The sequence below is a fragment of the Pseudophryne corroboree genome, chromosome 2 (genome assembly GCF_028390025.1).
Source record: "Pseudophryne corroboree isolate aPseCor3 chromosome 2, aPseCor3.hap2, whole genome shotgun sequence".
Classification (NCBI taxonomy): Eukaryota; Metazoa; Chordata; class Amphibia; order Anura; family Myobatrachidae; genus Pseudophryne; species Pseudophryne corroboree.
This window is the reverse complement of record NC_086445.1, coordinates 318,766,555-318,793,100: the sequence shown is the minus strand read 5'-3', so window position 1 is coordinate 318,793,100 and position 26,546 is coordinate 318,766,555. Positions and strand designations below refer to the sequence as shown.

Here is a 26,546-nt window from a genome sequence, read left to right as displayed (position 1 = left end):
CGAGGCGTGCATTCGCACGGGGCACCTGCTGCGGCTCTAGGTGGCTCAGTTTGCTGCTCCCCTTCCTCCCCGTCATTACTACTCTGCTTGGGGGGGGGGGGTTTTGTGCAATGACGTGTATGCATCGTGATGTCACGGCGCAAACTCGTCTTTACACAAATCTCCGCCCGCGAGTGGAGTACTGATGACGGGGAGGAGGGGGAGCCAGCCGGGAAGCCTGCCAGCAAGCTAAGAGGAGGGTGGGGCGGGCCGAAGAGCAGGAAGCGGGAGGACCGCTGCAAAGGTAAGTATAACTTTCTCTCTCTCTCTCTCTCTTTCTTTGTAGAAGGGGACCCTGCCTGCCGTAATGTGTAAAATGGGGATACTTGCCTGCCGCAATGTGGAAAATGGGGATTCTTGCCTGCTGTAATGTGGAAAATGGGGACTCTTGCCTGCTGTAATGTGTAAAATGGGGATTCTTGCCTGCGGTAATGTGTAAAATCGGGACAGTTGCCTGCCGTAATGTGTAAAATGGGGATTTAATGTATCACGGTATTGCAGTGTGTGGCATAATATGGTGCAGGGGGCATTACTGTGTGGGTCTTATTATGGTAGATTTTTTTTTTTCCTGTGGTGGCCGTGATCTGTTGGTGCAGGGTCAAAAACTGGGGTGTAAGGTAGTCTTTCCAGATGAGGCCACGCCCATTTTAACAAGGCCACGCCCATTTCCGTGAGCACGCCGTTGGGGCGCACAAATTCTTTATTTTTTATATTTATGGGGGGGGGGGCATTTTTTAATGGCAATGGGGGAGGGGGTGGGGCGCATTTTTAAATCTCGCACTGGGAGCCAAATTGCCTAGAAACAGCCCTGCAAATACATAGAAACATAGAATTTGTCGGCAGATAAGAACCACTTGGCCCATCTAGTCTGCCCCTTATTTTTTATTTTATTTTTTTATATTATTTTTTATCACTAACCTTATTTGATCCTTATTTCTTTGTAAGGATATCCTTATGTCTATCCCATGCATGTTTAAATTGCTCTACTGTCTTAGCCTCTACCACCTCTGATGGGAGGCTATTCCACTTGTCCACTACCCTTTCTGTGAAATAATTTTTCCGCAAATTTCCCCTGAACCTCCCCCCCTCCAGTCTCAGTGCATGTCCTCGTGTCCTATTGCTTCTCTTCATTTGGAGAATGTTTCCCTCCTGGACTTTGTTAAAACCCTTAATATATTTGAAAGTTTCTATCATGTCCCCCCTTTCCCTTCTCTGCTCCAAACTATACATATTGAGATTTCTTAGTCTTTCTGGGTATGTTTTGTGATGTAGGCCATGCACCATTTTAGTTGCCCTCCTTTGTACAGTTTCTAATGTATTAATATCCTTTTGAAGATATGGCCTCCAGAACTGAATACAGTATTCTAGATGAGGCCGTACTAATGACCTATACAGTGGCATTATTACTTCTTTCTTTCTGCTGCTGATTCCTCTCCCAATGCAGCCAAGCATCTGACTAGCCTTCCTCATTGCCTTGTTACATTGCTTACCTGCTTTTAAGTCATCTGAAATAGTGACTCCTAGATCCCTTTCCTCCTCAGTAGTTTCCAGTATAGTGCCATTAATACTGTATTTAGCTTTAGGATTTTTGAGACCCAAGTGCATGATTTTGCATTTTTTGGCATTAAACTGTAATTGCCAGACTCTTGACCATTCCTCTAGTCTACCTAGATCCTCAATCATTTGTTTTACCCCACCTGGTGTGTCTACCCTGTTGCATACCTTTGTGTCATCTGCAAAAAGGCATACTTTCCCTTTAATGCCATTTGCAATGTCACCAATAAAGATATTAAAAAGCACTGGTCCAAGTACAGATCCCTGGGGTACTCCACTGGTAACATTTCCCTCCTGTGAATGCACTCCATTTACCACAACTCTCTGTTTTCTATCCTTCAACCAAGATCTTATCCATTCAATAATCCTAATATCCAATCCCAAACTTTCAAGTTTATTTAGCAGTCTGCGATGTGGAACTGTGTCAAAAGCCTTACTAAAGTCTAGATAAGCTATATCCATGGCTCCACCTTTATCCATCACTTTAGTCACACTGGATGGAGTATCTCTTATCCAAAATTTTAAATGATCCAAAATCTGATTTTTTTTTTTAGCTCTTAGTTAGTGACACTTTTGCTTTTTGATAGTTCACTGTAAACAAACTTTGTTTCATGCACAAAATTATCAAAAATATCATATAAAATTACCTTCGGGACCTGTGTGTACAGTTTATATAAAAAATGCATTTCATGTTCAGACTTGGGTCCCAACCAGTAGCGGATCTTGCCACGGGCAGGCAGGACTTTTAGAAACAATTTGCAATTGAAAACACTTCGGGTCCCTAGAATGTTGGATAAGGGAAAATCAACCTGTAGTATTATAATAAATGCCTAAATCTTAGTACTTAGCCCCTAAATTTATTATATTCAGTGAAGGTTTATATACAGTAAGGCTTAAATTACACTATTATAAATATTAGAGCCATAGAAAACTTTATATTACAGTATACAATGGAACTGAAGCCTTAAACTTGGTTATTTTCTGTACAGAGTGATTAATGTTGCAAATAGCTTTGTATTTTGTCCTAGTAGGCCTAGATTTATACTTCTCAAGCATATATGTTATTTCTGTTATAGGTTGTCTCTCCCATATCCAAAATTCTTGGCGCCAAAAGTATTTGTATATAGGATTTATACATATTTTGGAATATTTGCTCACCATAAAAAGATATATTGGGGTTAGGACCATAGTCTAAGAAAGATATTTGCACTGACCTTGTGTTTTGGTTTTGGATCTGGATTCATTTTCGTGGCTTGGTTTTCAAAAAAATTATAAAGCAGCTAAAATCATGTAATTTGGGCCTGTTTTTGACCCTACTGTACTATATACTACAATAACATTAATTTCCAGTTATTTCCAGTCAATATGACCACCTCACAGCTCATAATATTGTTTTCACCAGTATTGGCCAAAGTCTGCAGAGAGCTGGCTAGCTACTAAGTGATAGAGCAGTGGCACAAACACGCTGCAGTTTATAGGTATCTACGAAACATTGCCACACAGCAGTGGCAGTAAAGAAAAGTGGTGCAAGATGGAATTGTACTCGGAAGGACATGCACAGTTTAATAAACCAAGCGCTGCAGCGACAGAGACTGACACTTTTGTGGCTGAAGTGATTGGTTTGTGGGGGTGTCCACAAACCAAGCTTCCAATGGGCTTGAGGCAGTTAACAGTTTTGTTAATGATGAATTTGCAGTTAATTTTTATGAACATCCTCTTTTCCACATTTTGAGGAAGTAGCCTCTTATGCTGATCACTCATGAGGTTCCCGACTGTGCAGAAAACTTTTTCAAAGTACACATTGAAAGGTGAACAGCTTAAATACACCAAAGCGAGTTTGTACAAGGGGCTCCAAACTGGCTTTTTTTCCTTCAGGTAGTCAAAGGGACTGTTTCACATGCTCATTTGGATACTGGTCCTAATTCATGTTTGTACGAAAATACAATTGCAATTTTTTTTTTAGGCTACAGAGCTGCTAATGTTAGTAAGTGAAGCTGCTGCCCAGGAATGAAAGGAGACACCCACTGGAGTCATCACAAACTAATTTGCAATTGCGTACACATTCACAGCCTATATGCAAAAATGAGGAACATTGGAGAAAAAGGTTGATCAATGGCTATGCAGAATGGACACAGCAGTAGCGACTCAGACACCATGTTTTTGCACATACAAGCTCGCAGCTGTCAGCAGATACACACCATGAAAACAGCCATGACATGCCTGCACTTTCGCAACCACTCCCCATCAATACTCTGTTAACACCTCCAAACGGTCAATTCTTGGCAATCACTTCTCCATGAAATCCTCACTGTGAGCAAGATCGCAGTGACCCCTTCACGCTTGTGCACTGCAATTGCACCACTTGCGCAGTTTGCTGATAATTGCCTTGTTGTGTGATACTTGCTCATTGCGCACAAACATGAATTAGACCCACTGTCATTAAAATAATCCTCCGCCATTCTATGGATGATTACTGTATCAGATTGAATCACTGTGGAGTTGTCACTAATGTTGGGCAATTCTTTTAGACCTGACTGGATGTCAAAATGTTGTGTCACTACGGTGTGCTGAGTTGACATCCTCATCACCAGTGGGTCTCTTGGGAAAGATCAGTTTTTCCTGGAATCAGCAGTTGCAGGAGAAACTAAAAGAGGAGACATTATCGTCTCGTATGCCACTTGAGCTGCCAAGTTGCGCAAAAAGATCTCTTTGAATCTCTTAAGATCTGTGTCACTAGGAAAGAAAGAAATTACTTACAACTTAAACCTAAGATCAAGTATGGTCATCAAAATGTAGTGATCTGATTTCGAGATGTTGACAACCCTTTGGTCCTGGTGAAACAAATAAAATACTTGATCTACAAGTCCAATATATATAGCGAAATCACTTTGCTTTATCTCCTCCTTCAGTTTCTCGAGCTGCCTTTCCATTATTCTAATGAGGGAATCACCTAACTCAAGCTGTCAATATCTGAACACACTTCATACAGTAGGTTATTACTTTGAATGGTTTCAATACTTTACATAAAATGGCAAGTTTTATCCACTGCACTGGTCTAAGGTACATCTCCCTATGTTATGGCTTGTTGTGTAAGCTCGGATGGCTTATTGCTGTTCCTCCATTCACTGATAATAATAATAATTAATAATAATAATAATGTAATAATGTTATTTATATAGCACTTTTTTCCTAATAGAACTCAAAATGCTTTACATTTGCCTTTAAGACCAAAATACAAAAAGAGCTTAACAGTAGATACTAGAGAATGGCTTGAGTAAATAGGTAAGTGTTGAGTTTTTTAAGAATTGTAGAGTGGGGGCTTCACTAACTGCAGGGAAGAGAGTTCCATAGAGTCAGAGCCACAAAGCTGAAAGCCATACCCCCAGATGAATTCAGGAATATTCTAGGTACTGTTATTAATCCTTCATCTACAGATTGCAGTACTCAAGTGAGACAGTAAGGAATCAGAAGCTGCTTTGAGTACCCTTGGCCCTGGTCATGTAGGGCTATGAAAGTGAGTAAGCCCATCTTGAAAAAAAATTGCCATCTTACCATAGCCAGTGAAGGGAGTAGAGAATGGGTGTAATGTGTCTGGAATTGGGCTGGCTGGTTAATGGCCTGGCAGCAGCATTTTGTACCATCTGCAAGTGGGATACCAAGGTAGAGGGCATTGCAGTAGTCTAGGCGTGATGATACATATGCATGTATGACTTTAGGCAGATTTTCTGAGGGAATTAAGTGCTTAATTCTGGCTATGTTCGTCAGATAAAATAACGAGGATTTGATTGTGGCTGATACCTGATGTTTAAGTGTCAAGCCACTATCCAGGACAAAACCAAGATTCCACACATTCAGTGTTTTGTAGTTCTGAACCCCCAAGCCTAAGTCCCGTTGGTTGGCTATGCTGCAGTTTGTCTTGTGACCTATAATAAGAACCTCTGTTTTATCATGGTTCAGTCGCAGCCAGCTGGCACTTATCCACTCCTGGAGCACAGCCATTTAGGGTTGTTGTAGGGTTATCAGTACCTGGAGAAAATTACATATACAATTGTTTACTATCTGCATAGCAGTGGTAGACCAGGTCAAGATGTCTGAATATACCAGGGCTGTTTCAGTGCTATGTCTTCTCCTGAATCCTGACTGGAATGGATCCTAAATATCATGGGTTGACAGGTGGGTTTCTAGTTGAGTTGCAGCCACTTTCTAAATAACCTTTCCTAGAAAAGGAAGATTTGATACCGTTCTGTAGTTGGTCATGCAGTCGGGGGCTATATTAGATTTTTTAAGAAGTGGTCTGACAATTGCTTCCTTCAGTGGTACAAAGAGCATTGCACTATTTATGCAAATACATGGGCAATTATTTCCATACACCCTAATAGAAGCTTGGTTGAGGCATTCCTTAGCTTTTCTAACAGGTTGGCAACAGTATGCCACTTAGTAAAGATGGTGATACAGAGAGTAACTGCCTATGAATGAGGTGGCATTTTGTGTTACATATTGCTGCAAAAGGCAATATACCCAACCAGTGGGCTGTCACAGTCATGTAATCTTTAGTTTGACCAGTACTGCTTGTCCACATATCTGTTGTTAAGTGGACAGTGGGTACAATGGCATTTTGTAGGCCAATAATTATTTTTATAACATCCTGGTACCAGCAAGAAATTGCTTTTCTGGTAAAATGGAACTGAGATGTAACTTGGTAATGGGACACAGGACATCAATTAACCACTTAACTGGCATGGTTGCATGTGATGCAACCAAAGTCAGGAGTCAGTTACGTGGCTTGATCGCAGAAAATGCAACCAGCTGTCCCCTGGTGTCCACAGCCTCTGGCAGCTCCAGCACCAGGCTTTCTGCAGCCCCTTCTCTGCGCAGGACCTGGCAGTGATGCAGCGGTCTCTGACCACTGACATCACTGATGGAATCGTGCCCCAGAATGCTGTTTGGCCAGCATTCTGGAGCTCATGTTCCGGGAATTACAGTGCAGGGAGGGTAATGTTTGCCCATGAAGGGGAGTCTGTTTCCACAGGCCATGAAGGGGTGTCTGTCTCCCCAGCTCAAGAAGGGGTGTCTAATTCCACACCCCAAGATGGGACATCTGATTCCACGGCAACTGAGGAGGCATCTAATCTGCTGACTCCAGGAGAGGTATCCGATGTTCAGGCTCCAGAAGCAGCATCTGAGTATTATACTCAAAGAGGAGTTTGTGATCTGTTAACCCCAGAAGGGTGCTGGAAATGCCAAACCTAGGAGCGGTGTCTGACTCATTAACCCCAGGTGAGGTCTCTAGAGCTTCAACCCAAAGAGAGGTATCTAGGGCCAAGAACCCAGATGGAATTCTTAGGGCCATAGGTGTAGACATGAGCTCCTGTAGGCCATCTTCTGAGAGTGCTACCATGTAAGCAGTCAGCATGGTCCAGGTCCTAGATGGACCATCTGAAATTTCAGATTCAGTTCCTGCCAGCTCAAGTTCGTACAGACTCAATTTGGTTCCGTTCATGTGTCCGCTTAGTCTCCTTCGGTTCCAGCCAATTCAAGTGTCTTCCGATCCAATCCAGTCCAACCCGTCCATCCGTAGACTCCTCTGGTTCCAACCGGTTCAAGCTTTACTAAACCTGGCCTGCAGTCCCAGATGAGGAGCTTCAGTCTGCCAATTCTAAAAGGTAATCTGATTTTGTGCCCTAAGTCCCCAGTCTCAGAGGCAGTAACCAGACTGAGGATTCTCAAATTATTTATTTTCCATCTCCAGTATGTACAGTAGCCGCTAGCTTTAATGCACTTATCTGATGCTTCAATTACTCCAGTTTCAGAGATGACATCTTTTTACCCAACAGAGGTTCCTCAAACTAACCTTTCTTCCGCTTCTGTATGTCCACCATCTGTTCCAAACTCTAAGAACCAAATGCCAAAGCCTTTAAAATCAGAATTCTCCGTGGTTGTCTCATCCATAAAAGTTCCAGTTCCAGCTACTTCAAACAAGTTACATTCTCCAGTGATGGAAGAGAGTTGTCCTCAGCTTTCTGAAGAACCAAATCTGGATCCATCCGTTTATCTGGACAAAGGACAACCACCTGTCCGTTCCAGTAAAGGACTCCAGCCTATCATTTTTGAAAGAAGTCCAGATTTATTTCATTCTAGCAGAGTCACCAGAGTCCACAGCCTCAGTAGTTGATGTAAGTGCCACAGCTCCAGAGAAAGTTTCCAGTGTCTCAAACCAGGTAGAGACTTTAAGTGGTGTGTGAGTCTCAGTTGGGGATTTCAGCCAGACAATTTCAGAGATGATGCCCTCTCTCCAACCTCAAGTTTTTCAAACTAATTCCATTCCAGCTTCCGGGTGTGTGTCACATGCTTTAACCTTGCAGGATTCGTTTGATGTTTCATCTCTCCACTTTCATGGTGATTTAGTGCAATATTCCGCACTAGTTAATCAATAATCTTATGCTGATTCAATCAAACCCTTCATCTGGAATTACTCCTTCTAACGTTGCCTGATATTTGTTTTTGACATTCAGAGGAAAAGCTTTGGAGTAGTTATCGAGAGTAATGATCATGTGCTCCAGGATTTATGGACTTTCAGTAGTGCAGTGTTTAAAGAATTTCGAACTCATGTTCCTAAAAGAATTCCAGTTCTATATTCAAACTACAACAGTCTGCTTCAAAAGGAAGTTCATGCTGTCCTTCCAAGGATAATTCAAGTATCTCCTTCCATAAGAATCAGATCATTAAAGCTGGTCATCAAAAAGTTACTCCCAGTCTGATACTAAGTTCCAGCCAAAGGACTTAAAATTCTAGTGTATCTCTCTGTTTTCTCCAAACTGTGTATCTTCTAAGTATTCCAAATCTCTGGCTTCATTGGTCATCCAGAATTCCAAGTCTTGTGATGTTTTTCAAACCTCTGTTTCTTCAGATCTTGTAATATGTGTTCATGTTACTTACAGGATTCTTCAGTTAATCAAGCTCTCAAGAGAAGAAGATTCAATACTTCCTTTAGGCTTGGACCCAAATTCTGATTGTGATTCAGTTTATGATGCTGCGATTTTCCTGAGAGGCCCTGTGTTTTCTGATACTGTTTTTTCTTTGCAAGAAATTCTGCTCTCTCTGGATGTTCCAGTAAGAAGAAGAGGCATTGACAAAGGTCTTAAGTTTTTAGGCCAGGATTTTCTGTAGTATCCCAGAGTTTTCTCATTTAGCACCTGTGCTGATTCCAGATTGCAGCAGTGATCTCAGACCAGCTGGTAACTATTTGTGTGCCTGAGGTTTATGCAAGCTCCTGTGTGAGGTACTGTGATATTCTTTGTCATTGCTGCACCCCATGATCTCTAGATTATCTTCACTTCACCAACCGCAGGCCTCAGTCCAGTCAGCTGACTCTGCTGTCCCATCACTGCATAGCAAGGGAATAAAAGGATCTTCACTGGTACTAGTAGATGGCCTGAACAATGTCGCTTCCTGCTACGCTTCCACGTCTCGGTTCTGCATTGTTAGCAGCTCCAGAATAACCACCTACAAGTGGTGCTGTTTGCTTTATTCCCAGTTCCCAGCCAATCCAGTCTCTCGGTCCCAGCCAGTCTAGTCTCCTGCTCCCAGCCGGTCCAGTCACCCGATTCCAGCCAATCCAGTCACCTGTTTCCAGCCGATACAGTCTCCCGGTCCCAGCCGGTTCAACCTCCTGGTGCTAGCAAGGCCAGCAATGCTCTGTTGCTAGTTAGTCCAGCGATACTCCGGTGCCTGTTGATCCAGTGATACTCCGGTGCCAGCCGGTCCAGCAATATTCCGATGCAATCCAGTCCAGCGATTCCCTCGGTTCCTGCCATTCCAGCAATACTCCCGGTGCCAGCCAGTTCACCATTATTCCAAGTTTGGCTCCATTGCATTCTGTTTCAGTTCCAAGCCCGGCTCCTTGCAATCCAGTCCGGTTCCAAGACCAGTTCCGCTGCAGTCAAGTTCGGTTCCAGCCTGGTCAGTACTCCAGTCCAGTTCCAGTTCAGTTCTACTCCATGTCAGTACCAGTTCATGCAAGAAGTGTCATCATTCCAGTTGCAGCCCAGTCAGCACTCCAGTCCAGTTCCAGTCTGGTTCTACTTCAGCTCAGTGCCAGTCTACGCAATAAGTGACATCATCTCGGTTCCAGTACGGTCAGCATGTTAATCCATTTTCCTGTTCCTTTATACCAATTCTATCTTCCCCAGTACCAGCTGATACAGTACTACTCAAGTCTATCTCAAGAAGTTTGTTCTATTATTGATTCAGTTTCACTCTAAGTGTCAGTCATCTCAGACTTTAGACAAGTATTCTAATCCTACATTCCAGTTTCATCTCTTCATCTGAAGAACCTCTGGGAACATCAAAACCCATCTCGTGACACATATGGCTTGGCAAGTGTTGCTAGGATTTGAGTATAAATGATTCCACACATACGAGGTGGATTTTTTTGTCTAATGCCCAGGCATGACAATTGTCTTCTTTTTATCACTGTGAAGAACTGCTGCCCCGGTGCCTGACTTACACAAACAAGATACTCATCATCAACATCCTCATTAACAGCGTCAGCTACACAAACACAACCCATCCTGTTGCACTTCCACAGTAGCATCCTAAATTTCTATGTCACCATCTATACTTGTGCTGCTCATCCCCACATTTGCAGAGGGTGCAGAAATGGTGGAAGGAGGCTTCTCTACAAGTACAGTATCAGAAATGTCAGACTCACACATTGCTAACATGGATGCTCTTAGACTCTGAGATATTTTTACTTGCAGCTCCAGCCCAGATCAGCCCGTTCTGATTGCACTGTAGGGGTAAAGGTGCCCATACACTAGACGACCTGTAAGGGATGATTTATCTTTAACAATTTCTCTTGAACTCCCCCGGCAGCTCCCTGGCAGTCCTGGACAAATTATATAGTACAATGCACATAAGATATATCTGTAAGATCTGGGAGTGGCTACATCCAGGAGCATGCTGTTGTTGACTATAGCCTCAGATCTTCCCTGCAGCAGGGAAGATCAGAAGCTCCGACCAACGACCAGCGGGGCCACGCATCGTGTTCATTATTGTTCACAGACACTGAACGATCTGCACTATTATGAACGATTTGTAGTTCCGTTCCATCAAAAACGGCCAAATCGTTCATAATATCGTCTAGTATATGGGCACCTTAAGTCCTGGGCTGCGCAGAGACTGAACACGCAGGGCAAATTATTCAATGGTGAGTGAGGTGCGAACGGATTTACAGCTGTCCGCTGACTGAGGGGATTTTTAGTAGCTCGGCGTACATATGCGATCGCACACTTGCACGGCGTGTATACATTCCCCTTGGGTGGTGACTATCTGATCGCAGAACAACAATTGTAGTAGCCTAGCGATCAGGTCTGAATCACCCCCCATGGTAAAACCAATGTACAATATCTCTGCAGACTTCTATTATAAACACGGCTCTTCATAGTAAGGGTGGTATATTTACCTATTACCCCCAGTAGAAGAGGAACTACGAGGAACTACAGTATCTGCAACACTAGTTTCATAAAGATATGGATTAGCCAATCATGATACACAGTGTATTAAGGTCATGGACCAAAGTAAATTAGATTTTATTTTTTCATAGTTTTTCCTGCTTACAGGTACTTGTAAATAATAAAATGTGTAACAGCCTACTGTGGGGTTTTTCAATGCCATGTAAATACACTATGATGACTTTTGCATGTAAAGTGGGAACTTAAAATTATGTAAATTGGAAAACCCAGTCGAAAAAAAGGGAACTGAAAGACGTGATGGGAGGGTGGTGAGAGTTTCCTGAGTGGAGATCAGAGTATAAAGATGGTATAGGATGTCTGAAGCAATGACAAGAGGAACCTGAGTCTTGAAACAACATCCTAGATTATTTCCAAGAAACATGATTGCTACCAAGGTACTGTATAATATTATTTGCTGAGTTTGTAGTTGAGTTCAAAACTGTCACTATCTATCTATCTATCTATCTATCTATCTATCTATCTATCTATCTATCTATCTATCTATCTATCTATCTATCTATCTATCCACGTTATATTTAAGTGTTGTCCAAGTATAAACTATGTCCTCATAGGCTAAATACTATTAGATAAATTATGTTAGACCACAATATATACAATAATACGTATGGTGCTTTCATGGAAACGGCCCATGAAAATTCTCTGGAGAACTACACATACCACATTGGGCCTGCAGTGGAACAGCCTTGTAATACTGTATATTTTTAAAGGTACCACATACAAAGGATAACAAAAAAAAAACAGCCTTTATACAAATAAAGTCTTACTAACACAAGTATATGAAAAGATAACATAAATAAGTAAGTATGAACTTTGTGTAAAGCTGGTAATAAAATATTAATTAAATTAGGTTTAAAATATCTTTCATTCTCTTCTTCATTTACTTAACTGCAAAAATTGTTTGTGATAAAGAACTTGGATAAATGTTGATAAAGACTTCTTCTACTGTTCTAGGCAAAGATAAAAAGAGATATGTTTTTCCATATTGTGTACAGTGTCAGGTTTATTACCAAGAGAAAAATGTAAAGGTTGATGCATTTATCAAGTTATTGATATATAGTACTCACATATTACGCAGCACTTTAGAGAGAATATTTAATCATTCACATCAGTTCCTGCCCCAGAGGAGCTTACAGTCTATATTTCCTAAACACACAGACACACAAATAGTACTATTGTTCATTATAGGGAAACTGCGGTCCTGGCAGAGGGGACGGGGCCTTATAACACAATTATAAGTTAATTGTGTCATTTAGCCCTTCTCCAATGCAAATACACTCCAGTCACGTCTGTTTCCCTGCAAGGGGGAGGGTCCTAATGACACAATTAATGCAGCCTGACACTGCCAACCTACTTCTCCTCTCCAGGCATCTCCCGAAGAGGAATTAGATAAGGTAGGTAAGTATGATATAAACCCAACACATATGTGTAACTCATGACGCCGATGTTGAGGCAAGATTGCTTAACACTATGCAACTATGACATCCAACATAGATAAGGATGACATTAGAACATAGATAAGGATGACATTATGGTTGCTAGCACGGTTTCTGAGTATTAAAGCAAATAATGCTTTTACATTCAAATGTGCAGTGTTCTGATGGTTTATAAATGTAACCTCCAATACCAATGAAATCATAATAAAAGAGGCATGTCATGTGTAGATAAAACATGATTCAGCAATATATACAGTACTGTATATGTAATGTAACCATTTTTTTTTTTTTGTTTTACAGACAGTAACAGGCAGTTTTGCTGGGATGATCCATGGTGTGACCACTAGCAGCCTCACAGAAGCTGTCATTCAGAGAAGCAAGCGGATGATTTTAGACACTCTGGGAGTTGGGCTGATTGGCACCACTACCGAAGTTTTCCAAAAGGCATTGCAGTACAGCAAAGTAAGACTTATTTCCAATTGTTGTGTTTCAGTCTTAAAGCATATAGGGCTAGATGCAACATCGCTTGGAGAGTGATAAAATGGAGAAAGAAAACGTGCTAGCCAATTAGGTCCTAACTGCCATGTCACAGGCTGTGTTTGAAAAATGTCAGTTAGGAGCTGATTGGCTGGTACTTTTTCACTCTCCATTTTATCACTTTTCAAGCGATGATGCATCTGGCCCATTGTCTGAATGTTATACATTATAATACATTAACTGGTCTTACCAAAAAGAAACTCTCACCAGCACAATCCATTCTGAATGCAGCTACGAGGCTAATCTTCCATGCTAGACATTCATCGTCTGCGGATCCACTCTCTGTCAGTCCCTCCTTTGGTTACCTTTATTCTACCGTATTCAATATAAAATACTTTTACTCACACACAAGGCTATTAACCATACAACAGTACATTAACATGCATCTCTTTGCTTACCTGAAAATATCTCCCAACCTGACCTCTTTGCTCTTCATAAGATCTACGTCTCTCATACAGGCTCATTATTTGCTCCCACTTCTGATTGCAGAACTTTCTTCAGGCTGCACACACTCTGTGGAATACAATCATGTGCTCATATGACTCTCCTTTAGTTCCATACCTTCAAGATTTCCTCACCTCTTCAGGCAAACTTATCAAATTCCAGAACCGTCCACATAACCTTCATAAACTGTCCTATCCAATTACAGCCCTACTGTACAGTCCACACATATCCTCACATGTTCTCTCTCTCTCTTCACTTTTCCATCCTGGTGATCCCAAGTCAACATTGCTGTGGGACTATATCACACAGCCTACCAAGAACCTTTGCATTCTGGTGGAACATTATGAAATAGATAACACCTATACTTGCGTATCAATGCCTATATCCCTATAGATTGTAAGCTCATGAGCAGGGCCTTCCCACCATTATGACTGTCTGTTATTGCCCAGTTTTGTTTTATCAGTTTCCAATTGTAAAGCACAACGGAATTTGCTGCGCTATATAAGAACCTGTTTATAATAATAAAAGACCATGCAGCTTTATAAAAACATGCATATAAACATATATCATTATGAGACTTGCATACTAGCGATAAAGAAATATAAGGAGGGGGATATAAAATATATATATATATATAGTTATATATAGTTTTGATGTTGAAAAAAGACAATTTGTCCATCGAGTTCAACCTATTTGGGGTCTCCTACGCAGTATTATTTTTAGGAGTACTGCATTATTTTTTGGACTATTTTAACATATATATATATATATATATATATATATATATATGTTTTACAGGCGGATCGGCACTCACCTAATCAGTTATATTGTGCTCCGGTGCCCTCTGGAAATCCATTATAGAAAACAGCTCTAACATGACTGCAAATTGTTATTATGACCTATTAAAAGCACTTTACTGCACTTTTTGAACCAGTCTCCGAGTGCCGCTGTATGGGATAGAGCTGTTTTCTATATATATATATATATATATATATATTTGGCATGATATCCTGGTCGTTGGAAAGCCGACGATCATATAACCCCTCCTAGTGCCTAACCCTACCGCCCCCAGGCCCTAACCCTAAAAGTTACCCCTGATACTTACCTTCGGGATGTCAGCTGTCGATCTTCTGGCACAGGTCTCTCGATTGGTGTTGGGATTCTGTCGTCAGTCACATGACCGCCAGCATCCCGTTCATCAAAATGCTAAATGCATCCCATATATACAGTATATATGTATGTATAAATAGTGCATTTTTGAATTATTCCACACACAGTAATGAGAGTCCATATAAAGGCACTTCCATATAAAGGTCTAGTACAGTACTTTTTTTTGACTGTGTCGGTTTAAGAATTTGTTCCAGAATTGGTAGAAAAAAAGTAAGCTAAAAGCTCACAAAGCACCTCATCATCACTGAGATGAAGATTGTCTGCCACTGTCAGATGTAATTTACTTTTCCAGTAATTGCTCTAAAACTGAAATATAAAACTCTTTAAACACTTATCTATCATTTAGTGTGTGGCAATGACAGCTGTTCTGGGTACACTTCTTTCCTTTATGTTTTGTCTTATGTGCTCACCTTTCTTATTGATTTCAGATTTACAGCTCCGACATCTCGAGCACGGTTTGGGGCCAGCCAGATCTCCGCCTCCCTCCTCTCTATGCTTCTTTTGTCAATGGCGTTGCTGTAAGAAACATTTACAATGATCTTTGTGTACAATTATCTCTGATCAATGTTAGATTGCTGCTCATATTCCTGCTCAGGCAGCAGTATGGTAATAATACATAATGACATGTAAGTTTTGTGCGCAGTTCTTCTAGGACTTGAATAAGAAAAGTAATGCTACTGTAATTCAGGGCTCATAGCTAAAATTAGCAACTTGATATTAGTGGTATGCGTTTATCACAATATGAAACCTAATACTGGTAGCATTGGATGAATATATTTTCAGTAGCTGTAGTTTTAGAATATGAGTTACCTATATGCTATTGAATTACTCTAAAGTCATTTCAAAGGAAGATGGGTGTTAGCCCTTCACTTTATGGCTTAAGGGAGATGTGGTGCCATGGAAGCAATATGGTACAGTAAATGTGTACAGTATGCCTATACGGATTACATAATAACTGCAGTGCCTGGTCCCAGTTTAAATAATAATCACACCTTTTGGGTGGACAATTTTAGAAACTAGCTCCCTTTTACCTAGATGCAAGTGCAGTGGCTGTAAAATGCTATGTTGGGGTTCCTAAAGAAATGGGGTCCCAAAAGAACAGATGGTCTACTACTGAGGTGGCTGCATGCAGAACCCTATATTAGCCATGCCTCTGGTCCCCATCATTGTACCGCTTGATGCTGCCCATGTGCCATATTGATTAGCACTGAATCTTAACATTTTGGCAGCTGTATTAATGTGACGTTAGATGCAGAAGGCACCCTATTCCAAATCAGGCCCTCTTTTGGGGGGTTTGATATCGTTAGGGATCCCACAGTACAAAGTAGAAACTCCTTGTTAAAGAAAAGACTAAACAAGAGAGCGCAGGCAGACTTAGCAAAATTCACAATTTATTAAAACAGTGATCACAAAATAAGATAATAATAAAATGATTATGAATTAATTCCGTACTACCACTCCATATATTCCACACATTTAGAGTGCACTAGTATACTAGTATAATGACAATATGAAGTAATCCTGGAAATTTTAGGCAGCTGGTGTTTTAAGTGCTGCGGATCTTATCCATATAATAGTCTCATACTTGTATTAATTTGTTCAAAGTGAAAGTCACATGTATACAAAGTCAGTGCACTGTTGATTTGTGTTAAATATCTGTGAGTTACCTCCAATAGACAGAGCACCAGTTCCGTTTGGTTTAGTATATCCTCATATAGGGAATTAACGCTTACCGCTTCCTTGATGTGAATAAAGCACTCCCGAGTGCTCGGGTGTCTGTTTGTTCCAGCGGCTGTATCCACTGCTCTCTCCTTACTGAGTCTTGTCAGACTCCTGACTGCTCACCACTCCTATGGATCATCTGACGGTGCTGTAATTAACCGAAGTGCCGTTGATCCAAGGAGATAAGTTGATAGCCACGGTCCCCGTGTTTGCAAAAGGGACCCGTGCAGGTGGCTTTAATCGGGCAGATTCGGACCCGACAGTGGAAGTGAGCTGGCAGCCACGGTCCCCGTAATTCAAAAACGGACCAGTGCAGGAGGCTGAACTCGGGCAGATTTTTACCCGACAGTGGAGTAGAGCTGGAACAGATAAAGTCCGTGAGAAATGGAGGTAGTAGGATGAAAGGTAGTCGGATCCTATAGCAACCCTGACGCGTTTCTCGACCGGCACAATCTGGTCGTTTCCTCAGAGGGTTATAGTGAACCTATCCTGCTGGTACCTCATATTTAAAGGACTCCCAGGACGGTCATTAGTGCAGGCACCTGCGAGGCACCTGTTTAAATCATTACTGAACGTGTGTGCAGATAGAATTACAATCAATTCCACAGACAAATCTGGCAGTTTTAAAAGAGCATATCTAAACAGACTAATTCGTAACTCAACCAAATAACATAATAAGATAACTTTCAGAGTAATACTTTTATACATTTATGATATTTCATTATTATTATTAGAATTGTTTCATAGCGGAGCGGGAGACAGCAACATATTGATCTCAATACAACAGTTTATAATCCAAATTGTAACAGTATTAAACCATATCTGTTGTATTGATCAATAAATTCATTTATCTATATGGAATATTCTCACTCAAATTGATCCAATAGTATCTCGTAGAATAGGGAGAAATCCATAAGAGTTCCTTATGAAAAAATAAATAAATTTAACTAGACTAATATTATATAAATTATACAAATATAAATAAAAATAAATAGAAAAAAATTAATAATAAAATATACTACTCATCAGTAGGTATATATAATTACTTCCCCAGTGCTACAAATGGATAAGCCATTTGCTCTCCATTTGCATAAAATATATGTATATAAATAAATCTAAATAATAAAATACTAAAAGTAATAAAAATAATAATAAATGGAAGGTGGGAATGGACGAATGCATCACACGATGGTAGAGAGATATATTTACACTCGATCTGCCAAAGTGGGAGGCACTCGCCCACTCCCTCAGCAAGAACAGAAAAGGAAGACATACATAATCAGGACAGCTCATGGAGACACCTGTAATTTACCCTACAATTGGTGGACACAATAATCTTCCATAAGGTAAAAAGAGACAGAGACAGAAGGAGAGACCAATTAAATAGCATTGAGTTCCACTGTGTCATTAAGACCATGTGGGCTCAAAGTATGTAACCGGAAAATCCAAAATGCTTCACGCATGCAAAGTTTTCTGTATCTGTCGCCTCCCCTCATAGTGACTTTTATGTGTTCAACTGCTCTAATGGTTAAACCATTAATAGCTCCTTTCTGACACCAAGAGACATGACTAGATAGACTATGCGTTTTAATATTCTTTATAATGTTCCTCTTATGTTCCATGAATCTTTCATGGAGGGGACGAATCGTGCGGCCAACATACTGTATTCCGCATTTGCATTGGATGACATATATCACAAAGTTGGTCCTACAGTTCATAAAGCCTTTTATCTCAAACTCTTCAAATCTGCTGAAGGATTTAATCTTAGTGCATTTATTTTCTGCAAAAAGACACGTCATACATCTATCCTTACCACATTTGAAGAATCCATTCGGTTTAGATGGTAATCTCATTACATTTTCTCCTATTTCTTTGGGTTTTCTTTTAAATAGACTTGGTGCTAGTTTTTGTCTCAGTGAATCAGCTTTTCTAAATACCACTAGGTTTCTTCCGGTTAGAGTAGTCTCTAACACTTTATCTGATTTTAGGATAGCAGAATTCTTTGTGATGATTCTTTTAATATCCTTCGCTGCTGTATTGTACTGTGTAATGAATGCTATTTGTCTATCATTTGGGTCTTGTTTCTTTTTGACTACAGGATGAACTAGTGTGGTCCTCGATTTAGATTGTGTCTCTATAAGAGCTTTATCCAAAATGTGTGCTGGATATCCCTGCCGTATAAATGCCTTATACATGCTTTCTGCTTGGTTCTTAAAGGCCTCCTCAGTGGAACAGTTCCGACGTAACCGCTGGAACTGTCCTTTGGGTATATTTAATTTCCATGGTTTGTAGTGCCCACTGGTGAAGTGTAAGTAATTATTACAGTCCACATCTTTAATATAAGTGGAAGTGACTATTCTACCATCCTGAATAGTGACAGTGATATCAAGAAAATTGATAGATATTTTACTAAAAGTGTTAGTGAATTTAAGACCTGCTGAGGGAGTGGGCGAGTGCCTCCCACTTTGGCAGATCGAGTGTAAATATATCTCTCTACCATCGTGTGATGCATTCGTCCATTCCCACCTTCCATTTATTATTATTTTTATTACTTTTAGTATTTTATTATTTAGATTTATTTATATACATATATTTTATGCAAATGGAGAGCAAATGGCTTATCCATTTGTAGCACTGGGGAAGTAATTATATATACCTACTGATGAGTAGTATATTTTATTATTAATTTTTTTCTATTTATTTTTATTTATATTTGTATAATTTATATAATATTAGTCTAGTTAAATTTATTTATTTTTTCATAAGGAACTCTTATGGATTTCTCCCTATTCTACGAGATACTATTGGATCAATTTGAGTGAGAATATTCCATATAGATAAATGAATTTATTGATCAATACAACAGATATGGTTTAATACTGTTACAATTTGGATTATAAACTGTTGTATTGAGATCAATATGTTGCTGTCTCCCGCTCCGCTATGAAACAATTCTAATAATAATAATGAAATATCATAAATGTATAAAAGTATTACTCTGAAAGTTATCTTATTATGTTATTTGGTTGAGTTACGAATTAGTCTGTTTAGATATGCTCTTTTAAAACTGCCAGATTTGTCTGTGGAATTGATTGTAATTCTATCTGCACACACGTTCAGTAATGATTTAAACAGGTGCCTCGCAGGTGCCTGCACTAATGACCGTCCTGGGAGTCCTTTAAATATGAGGTACCAGCAGGATAGGTTCACTATAACCCTCTGAGGAAACGACCAGATTGTGCCGGTCGAGAAACGCGTCAGGGTTGCTATAGGATCCGACTACCTTTCATCCTACTACCTCCATTTCTCACGGACTTTATCTGTTCCAGCTCTACTCCACTGTCGGGTAAAAATCTGCCCGAGTTCAGCCTCCTGCACTGGTCCGTTTTTGAATTACGGGGACCGTGGCTGCCAGCTCACTTCCACTGTCGGGTCCGAATCTGCCCGATTAAAGCCACCTGCACGGGTCCCTTTTGCAAACACGGGGACCGTGGCTATCAACTTATCTCCTTGGATCAACGGCACTTCGGTTAATTACAGCACCGTCAGATGATCCATAGGAGTGGTGAGCAGTCAGGAGTCTGACAAGACTCAGTAAGGAGAGAGCAGTGGATACAGCCGCTGGAACAAACAGACACCCGAGCACTCGGGAGTGCTTTATTCACATCAAGGAAGCGGTAAGCGTTAATTCCCTATATGAGGATATACTAAACCAAACGGAACTGGTGCTCTGTCTATTGGAGGTAACTCACAGATATTTAACACAAATCAACAGTGCACTGACTTTGTATACATGTGACTTTCACTTTGAACAAATTAATACAAGTATGAGACTATTATATGGATAAGATCCGCAGCACTTAAAACACCAGCTGCCTAAAATTTCCAGGATTACTTCATATTGTCATTATACTAGTATACTAGTGCACTCTAAATGTGTGGAATATATGGAGTGGTAGTACGGAATTAATTCATAATCATTTTATTATTATCTTATTTTGTGATCACTGTTTTAATAAATTGTGAATTTTGCTAAGTCTGCCTGCGCTCTCTTGTTTAGTCTTTTCTGTCTCCATTTGTTTAGGGATCGCTAATACCCTATTCCTTTGAGAGCAGCGGGCAGCGTTTCAACATAGGATCAAGGAGGCGCCTCTTTCCCCCCCTTTTTTTCCTTGTTAAAGAGAAGGAGGTTGGTTTGCTAAGTTTTCTTTCCAAAATATGGAATTATTATTTAAGATGAGTTCATGGAAAACTGACCATTAATATGGCTCCATTATAGTCCAACTCAAGCATTCATTCCTGCTACAGAATTTATCACTCATTAATATTGTCTAAGATGCATACTGTAAATCACTATTCCACATTCCATATATATTATCTAGAATTCAGGTATTATCCTAATTTATATAAAAGTTCATACTGTCACTGTGTCATTTTCTAGGTTCACTCAATGGACTTTGATGACACCTGGCATCCTGCCACACATCCCTCTGGTCCTATCCTCCCTTCTCTGATTGCCCTTACAGAAACATTGCCTGCACCTACGAAGAGATCTGGATTAGATTTTCTTTTAGCATTCAATGTTGGCATAGAAGTGCAGGGAAGACTCATGTATTGTTCTAATGAAGCAAAAAATATTCCAAAAAGGTATGAAATGCAATGTGTAGACTAGTAAGACGTACAGTTTACATTTACAATACTAGCTCTGCTTGGAACCTGCTTACCCAGTATACCGAAACAGCTGTAAAATATAATAATGTAATGACTTTTAAGGTGAACTTTGAAATCTCTTATGTTTCGGATATATGGTAATGAGTTAGGGCTTTACACAGACAGCATAAGCAGGGAGGGCCTGATTCATGGTTAGATGCGAAGCAGCCACAAGTGCTGATGTCCACAGCAGCTATATTTACTACCTTAATGCATCTTTATGCGTATGGTCACACAGTCCACTATTTTCCATCTGTACTAATGATCATCATCATCATCATTGGTATTGGCACTGACAGCTGGGTATAAACAGTCAGTCTGAAAGAGACGTCCAATCTTCCCCTGCATGCCTCAAACAAGAAAAGAAGTTGGGCAAGCTCCCATGACACTCCCATGACACGGATATGTTCCATGCATCCACACTGTGACCGCAGTAACAGTCTGCCATTGCTTCATGCACAGTCTGCTGATAATCGGGGGATATGTCTGGCTTTAGACTTTTGTCTAACGCAGAATCAGGCTGGAGTGTTGGAAAACACTAAAGGGGACATGTACTAAGCAGTGATAAAAGTGGAGAAGCGAGCCAGTGGAGAAGTTGCCCATGGCAACCAATCAGCTGCTCTGTTTACTTTTATAGTATGCAAATTATAAATGTTATGTCAATGCTGATTGGTTGCCATGGGCAACTTCTCCACTGGCTCACTTCTCCACTTTTATCACTGCTTAGTAGTACATGTCCCCCTAATGCCCTTGTTTATCAATGAGCAATACATTTCACTGTGAGTGATAAATTGCACCAGCCAATCTGCTCATAACTGTCATTTTTCAAACCCAGCCCGTGACATGGAATTTAGGAGCAGATTGGATGGTGCAATTTATCACTCACTGTGAAATGTATCACTCATTGATAAATAAATGCATATGGCCCATATTTATCAAGCCTTGGAGAGTGATAAATAGCACAGTGATAAAGTACCAGCCAACCAGCTCCTAACTGTCATTTTTCAAACACAGCCTGTGACATGGCAGTTAGGAGCTGGTTGGTTGATATTGTAACACCGTGCTATTTATCACTCTCCAAGGCTTGATAAATGGGGCCTAAATTATGCTAGAACAACAATACTATCTAGTCTATTGAGAGCGCATAGATTATATAAATATTTCAGTAAAGATTTAAACTTTACAATATAAAATATACAAAACATATAAAATAATATATATCGTCACTGGTACAAGGATTCTTTTGAATATTCCAACAATGTAATTTTTAGCCAGTATACATATAGCACTGGAGCTGAGGTATTTATACCCTTCAAGATATTTATATCCTTCAATATATATTAGTAGGTCAGTTAATCTTCTTATGTGGGACATAATATTCCCCCAGCCTACACTATGCTCGACCTCCCCAGGTGATCTCATCACAGCCGTAGTGTCCAGAGAACTTGCACACTTGCTGCATCCAGATTAGCAGTAGCTGTCTCTAGTGAACATGTGTGCTGGCCGGAATAGTGATGTTGCCCCTGCCGTGGACCGGCTATCAAGCATGTGTAGTAGTTAGCAGGCAGTCCAGGGGAGGGAGAGCGCGGATGTAATTGGTAAAGTGCAGAGTACTAAGCTGTATCCCTGATCTCCATATTGCTCTTTGGGTCAGTGGATATATGTCAGGCCACTATCCAGGATTCATTACTTGGAAGCTGGTCCCCAGCAGGGGCAACATCACTATTATGACCAGCACAAGTATAATTATTTATATAATCAATGCGCTCTCAGTAGACAATATATTATTGTTGTTCTAGCATAATTTAGTGTTCTATTAATCCAGAGAAATTTTGGTAACAGCATTATGTGTAAGTTTGAACAGCACATTCTTTTCCATTTTTATTTATTTGTGTAAAATTTAGATTATTGCGCCCAATACACTCTATCTATCTATCTATCTATCTATCTATCTATCTATCTATCTATCTATCTATCTATCTATCTATCTATCTAGGTAATTCCAAGTTGATCGCAGCAGGAATTTAGTTAGCAACTGGGCAAAACCATGTGCACTGCAGGGGAGGCAGATTTAACATGTGCAGAGGGAGTTAGATTTGGGTGGGGTGTGTTCAATCTGCAATCTAATTTGCAGTGTAAAAATAAAGCAGCCAGGATTTACCCTGCACAGAAATAAAATAACCCACCCAAATCTAACTCTCTCTGCACATGTTAAATCTGCCTCCCCTGCAGTGCACATGGTTTTGCCCAATTGCTAACTAAATTCCTGCTACGATCAACTTGGAATTACCCCCTATATTGGAGTGTTTGTAAGTTTACTTAGATTTACACAAATTGATTTTAAAGTTTAATTCCGCAGTGCTACTTGTGCCGCAGTATTAGCAATTGACAGCTGAAGGCTCCAAATTTCCAGCGGCCCATGATAGCAGTCATAATAGTATTGTATATATCATAGTACTTTTATTACACTGTGCATCATTTGTCTAAAGTATGTTTATTTTCTCTGTGTGTATCCGCAGGTTTCATCCTCCTACTGTGGTTGGAACAATGGGAAGTGCTGCAGCAACATCTAAATTTTTAGGGTTGGACCAGTCTCAATGCAGAGAAGCATTAGCTATTGCTGCATCATATGCTGGGGCTCCTATGGCTAATGCAGCCACTCAAACTAAACCCTTGCACATAGGTAATGCTGGAAGACACGGCCTTGAAGCTGCCTGCTTTGCATATTTGGGTCTTGAGGGAAATAAGCAGATTCTGGATTTGGAGTCTGGTTTTGGTGCTTTCTATCATGACTATAACCCACAACCTCTGCCGTCCCTCCAGGCTTATGATTGGCTGCTAGAAAAACAAGCTGTGGCTGTTAAACGCTTTCCTGCTCACCTTGGCATGCACTGGGCTGCAGATGCAGCATGCGCAGTAAGGAAACACATTGCTGGAGATAATAAGCTATTGCCAGTTAATAACATCCACAAGATCACACTCAAAATCCCAGATGCTGAATATATCAATCGCCCCTTCCCATCTTCAGAGCATGAAGCTCGCCATTCCTTCCAGTTCAATGCATGCACAGCTCTCCTCGATGGAGCTGTGTCTGTCCAGTCATTCAGCGATCACAGTATATGCCGGCCAGAACTGAAGGAACTACTTGGTAAAATAGAGGTTGTTCATCCATCTGACAATAAGCCCAATTTTGAGAAACTGTATTGTGAGGTGAGTGTTACAATGACAAATGGAGCCACCTATACAGAGAGGTGCAACACATTCTATGGTCACTGGAGGAACCCGCTGAGCAATGAAGACCTTGTGAAAAAGTTCAAGTCTAACGCATCCACAGTTCTGTCCATGGATGGAGTGGAGGGGATTGTGGAGATGGTGAATAAGCTGGAAGATGTGTCGGACTGCTCAGTGCTCTGCTCACTCCTCAGACTTAGAAATCAGACTACTGACAAGCAAGAGATGGCACTCTCCAACAAGTCATGAGTGCAGACCTTCAGCTTAGACATATGTCTACATGGCGCGTCTAACTGCTAAATATCACCAAGGTCACCTGATCTCTTGGTTAAGACATTTCTGTATCAAATACTTTGCACTTTAGTGGTTGTGCTGTGGAATGGTGTAAGCAACACATCTGTATGTTGCACAAGTATAACTTGATTTAACATTAAAATACATCACTGACATGTATTTAGTTTATACCAAATAGAATCCATAACATAAATGGGATAATTTATTTGTTTCAAAGCAAGAAATTTCATATAGCATCATTTTCTAAATCTCCATCAATTGAAAAGAGATGATGTGCATTATTATGTGTGATTTATTGTTATATAGATCTATGTTTATAGTTTCTGCTATATCAGGGATGTGCGTAACATTTAAAATGGTAGCATGTTGTTTTGGACTATATACTATTTATTTTCTCTCACACTTTCTGATTCTAAGGCTGAAATGAATGGTAAGTTACTACTATAGTATACTTACCTACTTTCTGGCTGCCAGGTGTGAAGTGCAGGGACATGACATGGCCAAGCTGTAGGGGCGTGGCGGTGCGATTACATCATAGCAGCACCGCCCTCTGCTATTCAATTCCGCAAATTACATGCATTGTAAATTGGTGGTTGGGGCCATGATGACACAATTTAGCTTAAATCTTGTCATTAAGACACCCAAACATCCTGATTCACTCTGGAAGACTTGCCCTATTTTCTGGTCACCTCGAAGAGCCATACGAGATTCAGAAGTCTCCCAGACATTCCTGGAGACTAGGCAAGTATATACTATAAACTTGAAGCACTCTGCTTTAAGACTACCCATGTACGTTATGATCTCCTCTCCCACAGTGACTGGACTTTGTTATCCACTTGAGATACCTGCTTATATTTTTAGTCTTCTGTGTACACTACTTAATTTAGCTAATCTAAATAAAGGAAATCAGAAAAAAATGTGCAATAACATTTTTGTGTACAGTAAGTGTAATCTTTATGATGATCTGTTTCTTGTAGCAATTGTTTTGTCATTTTAATTGTGATTATATGATAAATAAAGTTTTTTTCAGTTTAGTAAGTTGATGTTATACAGGTGTCCATTCGACGTTGTCTAGGCGGCCTTGCTTTGCAGACCTCTGGTGAGGTCCCACCACCATCATTACATACACACGGCATCCAGGTGGGCCTTGTCTGAGTGCTGACAGGGAAGAGTGCTTTCAGGTGCAACAGACAGAACCTGTCCACAAATCTGGCATCTAGAACACATGCTCATGTAGGGTTGGATGCATTTATCACCCTGGACATTAGCTGGAAAAGAAGCTTGCATAAACAAACACATTTAAGTGCATTTGTTCATTTGGACACATCTCACAGAGACATTTAGGAGTAAATTTCAATTTACTAAGAATCGTGTTTGTCTGAGATTGAACAAGCTGGGCATCGCTGTGTTACACGCAAGTTTTTCAAGATCAAACTCTAAAATTTACTAAGAATCGTATTTCACTGGAATCGTGTTTTACAATGGTCTATGCAATTCTGTTTAGTTGTGTGCGAGTTCAGTTGTATTAGGCACAAATCAGTAGACCTGGCTGTGAGCTGCATGCTGTGCGTGTTCTCAGCGCGATCTGTGTAGTGCTTCTGTGTGAATAAATGGTTAAAAAATAGAAAAAAAATGTGTGGGTCTCCCCTCAAAAAGTATAACCAGCACAGGGCTCTATGAGCTGGATTGGGTCCTGAACATACAGGAAAAAAAGCTGTGCGGTGATCCTCCATATTTCCGTGAATCCACTCCATGCACACCCGCAGGGGAGGGGGGCGGTAATACTATAGCTTTTGGACAGGCTTCATGGGGTCCCCCCCACCAACAACATTGACCTCCACAGTCAGCCGAGGTCTAGAAAATCTTGGGAAGTGTGGAC

The 26,546-nt window shown here is 40.5% G+C and overlaps 1 protein-coding gene across 2 annotated transcripts in view; it reads left to right on the top strand.

Annotated features, from left to right (window-relative positions):
- The window catches only part of ACOD1 (aconitate decarboxylase 1), a 96,355-nt gene extending 70,481 nt beyond the window's left edge, over window positions 1-25,874 (top strand). Inside the window, exons 2-5 of one of the 2 annotated variants that reach the window (XM_063952963.1) lie at window positions 12,860-13,021; window positions 15,139-15,228; window positions 20,874-21,079; window positions 23,662-25,874. In XM_063952963.1, the coding sequence (XP_063809033.1) occupies window positions 12,884-13,021; window positions 15,139-15,228; window positions 20,874-21,079; window positions 23,662-24,622 (1,395 nt within the window). In that variant the 5' untranslated portion in view covers window positions 12,860-12,883 and the 3' untranslated portion in view covers window positions 24,623-25,874. The remainder of the gene's footprint in view (window positions 1-12,859; window positions 13,022-15,138; window positions 15,229-20,873; window positions 21,080-23,661) is intronic. The other variant, XM_063952962.1, reaches the window with a different exon arrangement.
- The last annotated feature ends 672 nt before the right edge of the window (window positions 25,875-26,546 follow it).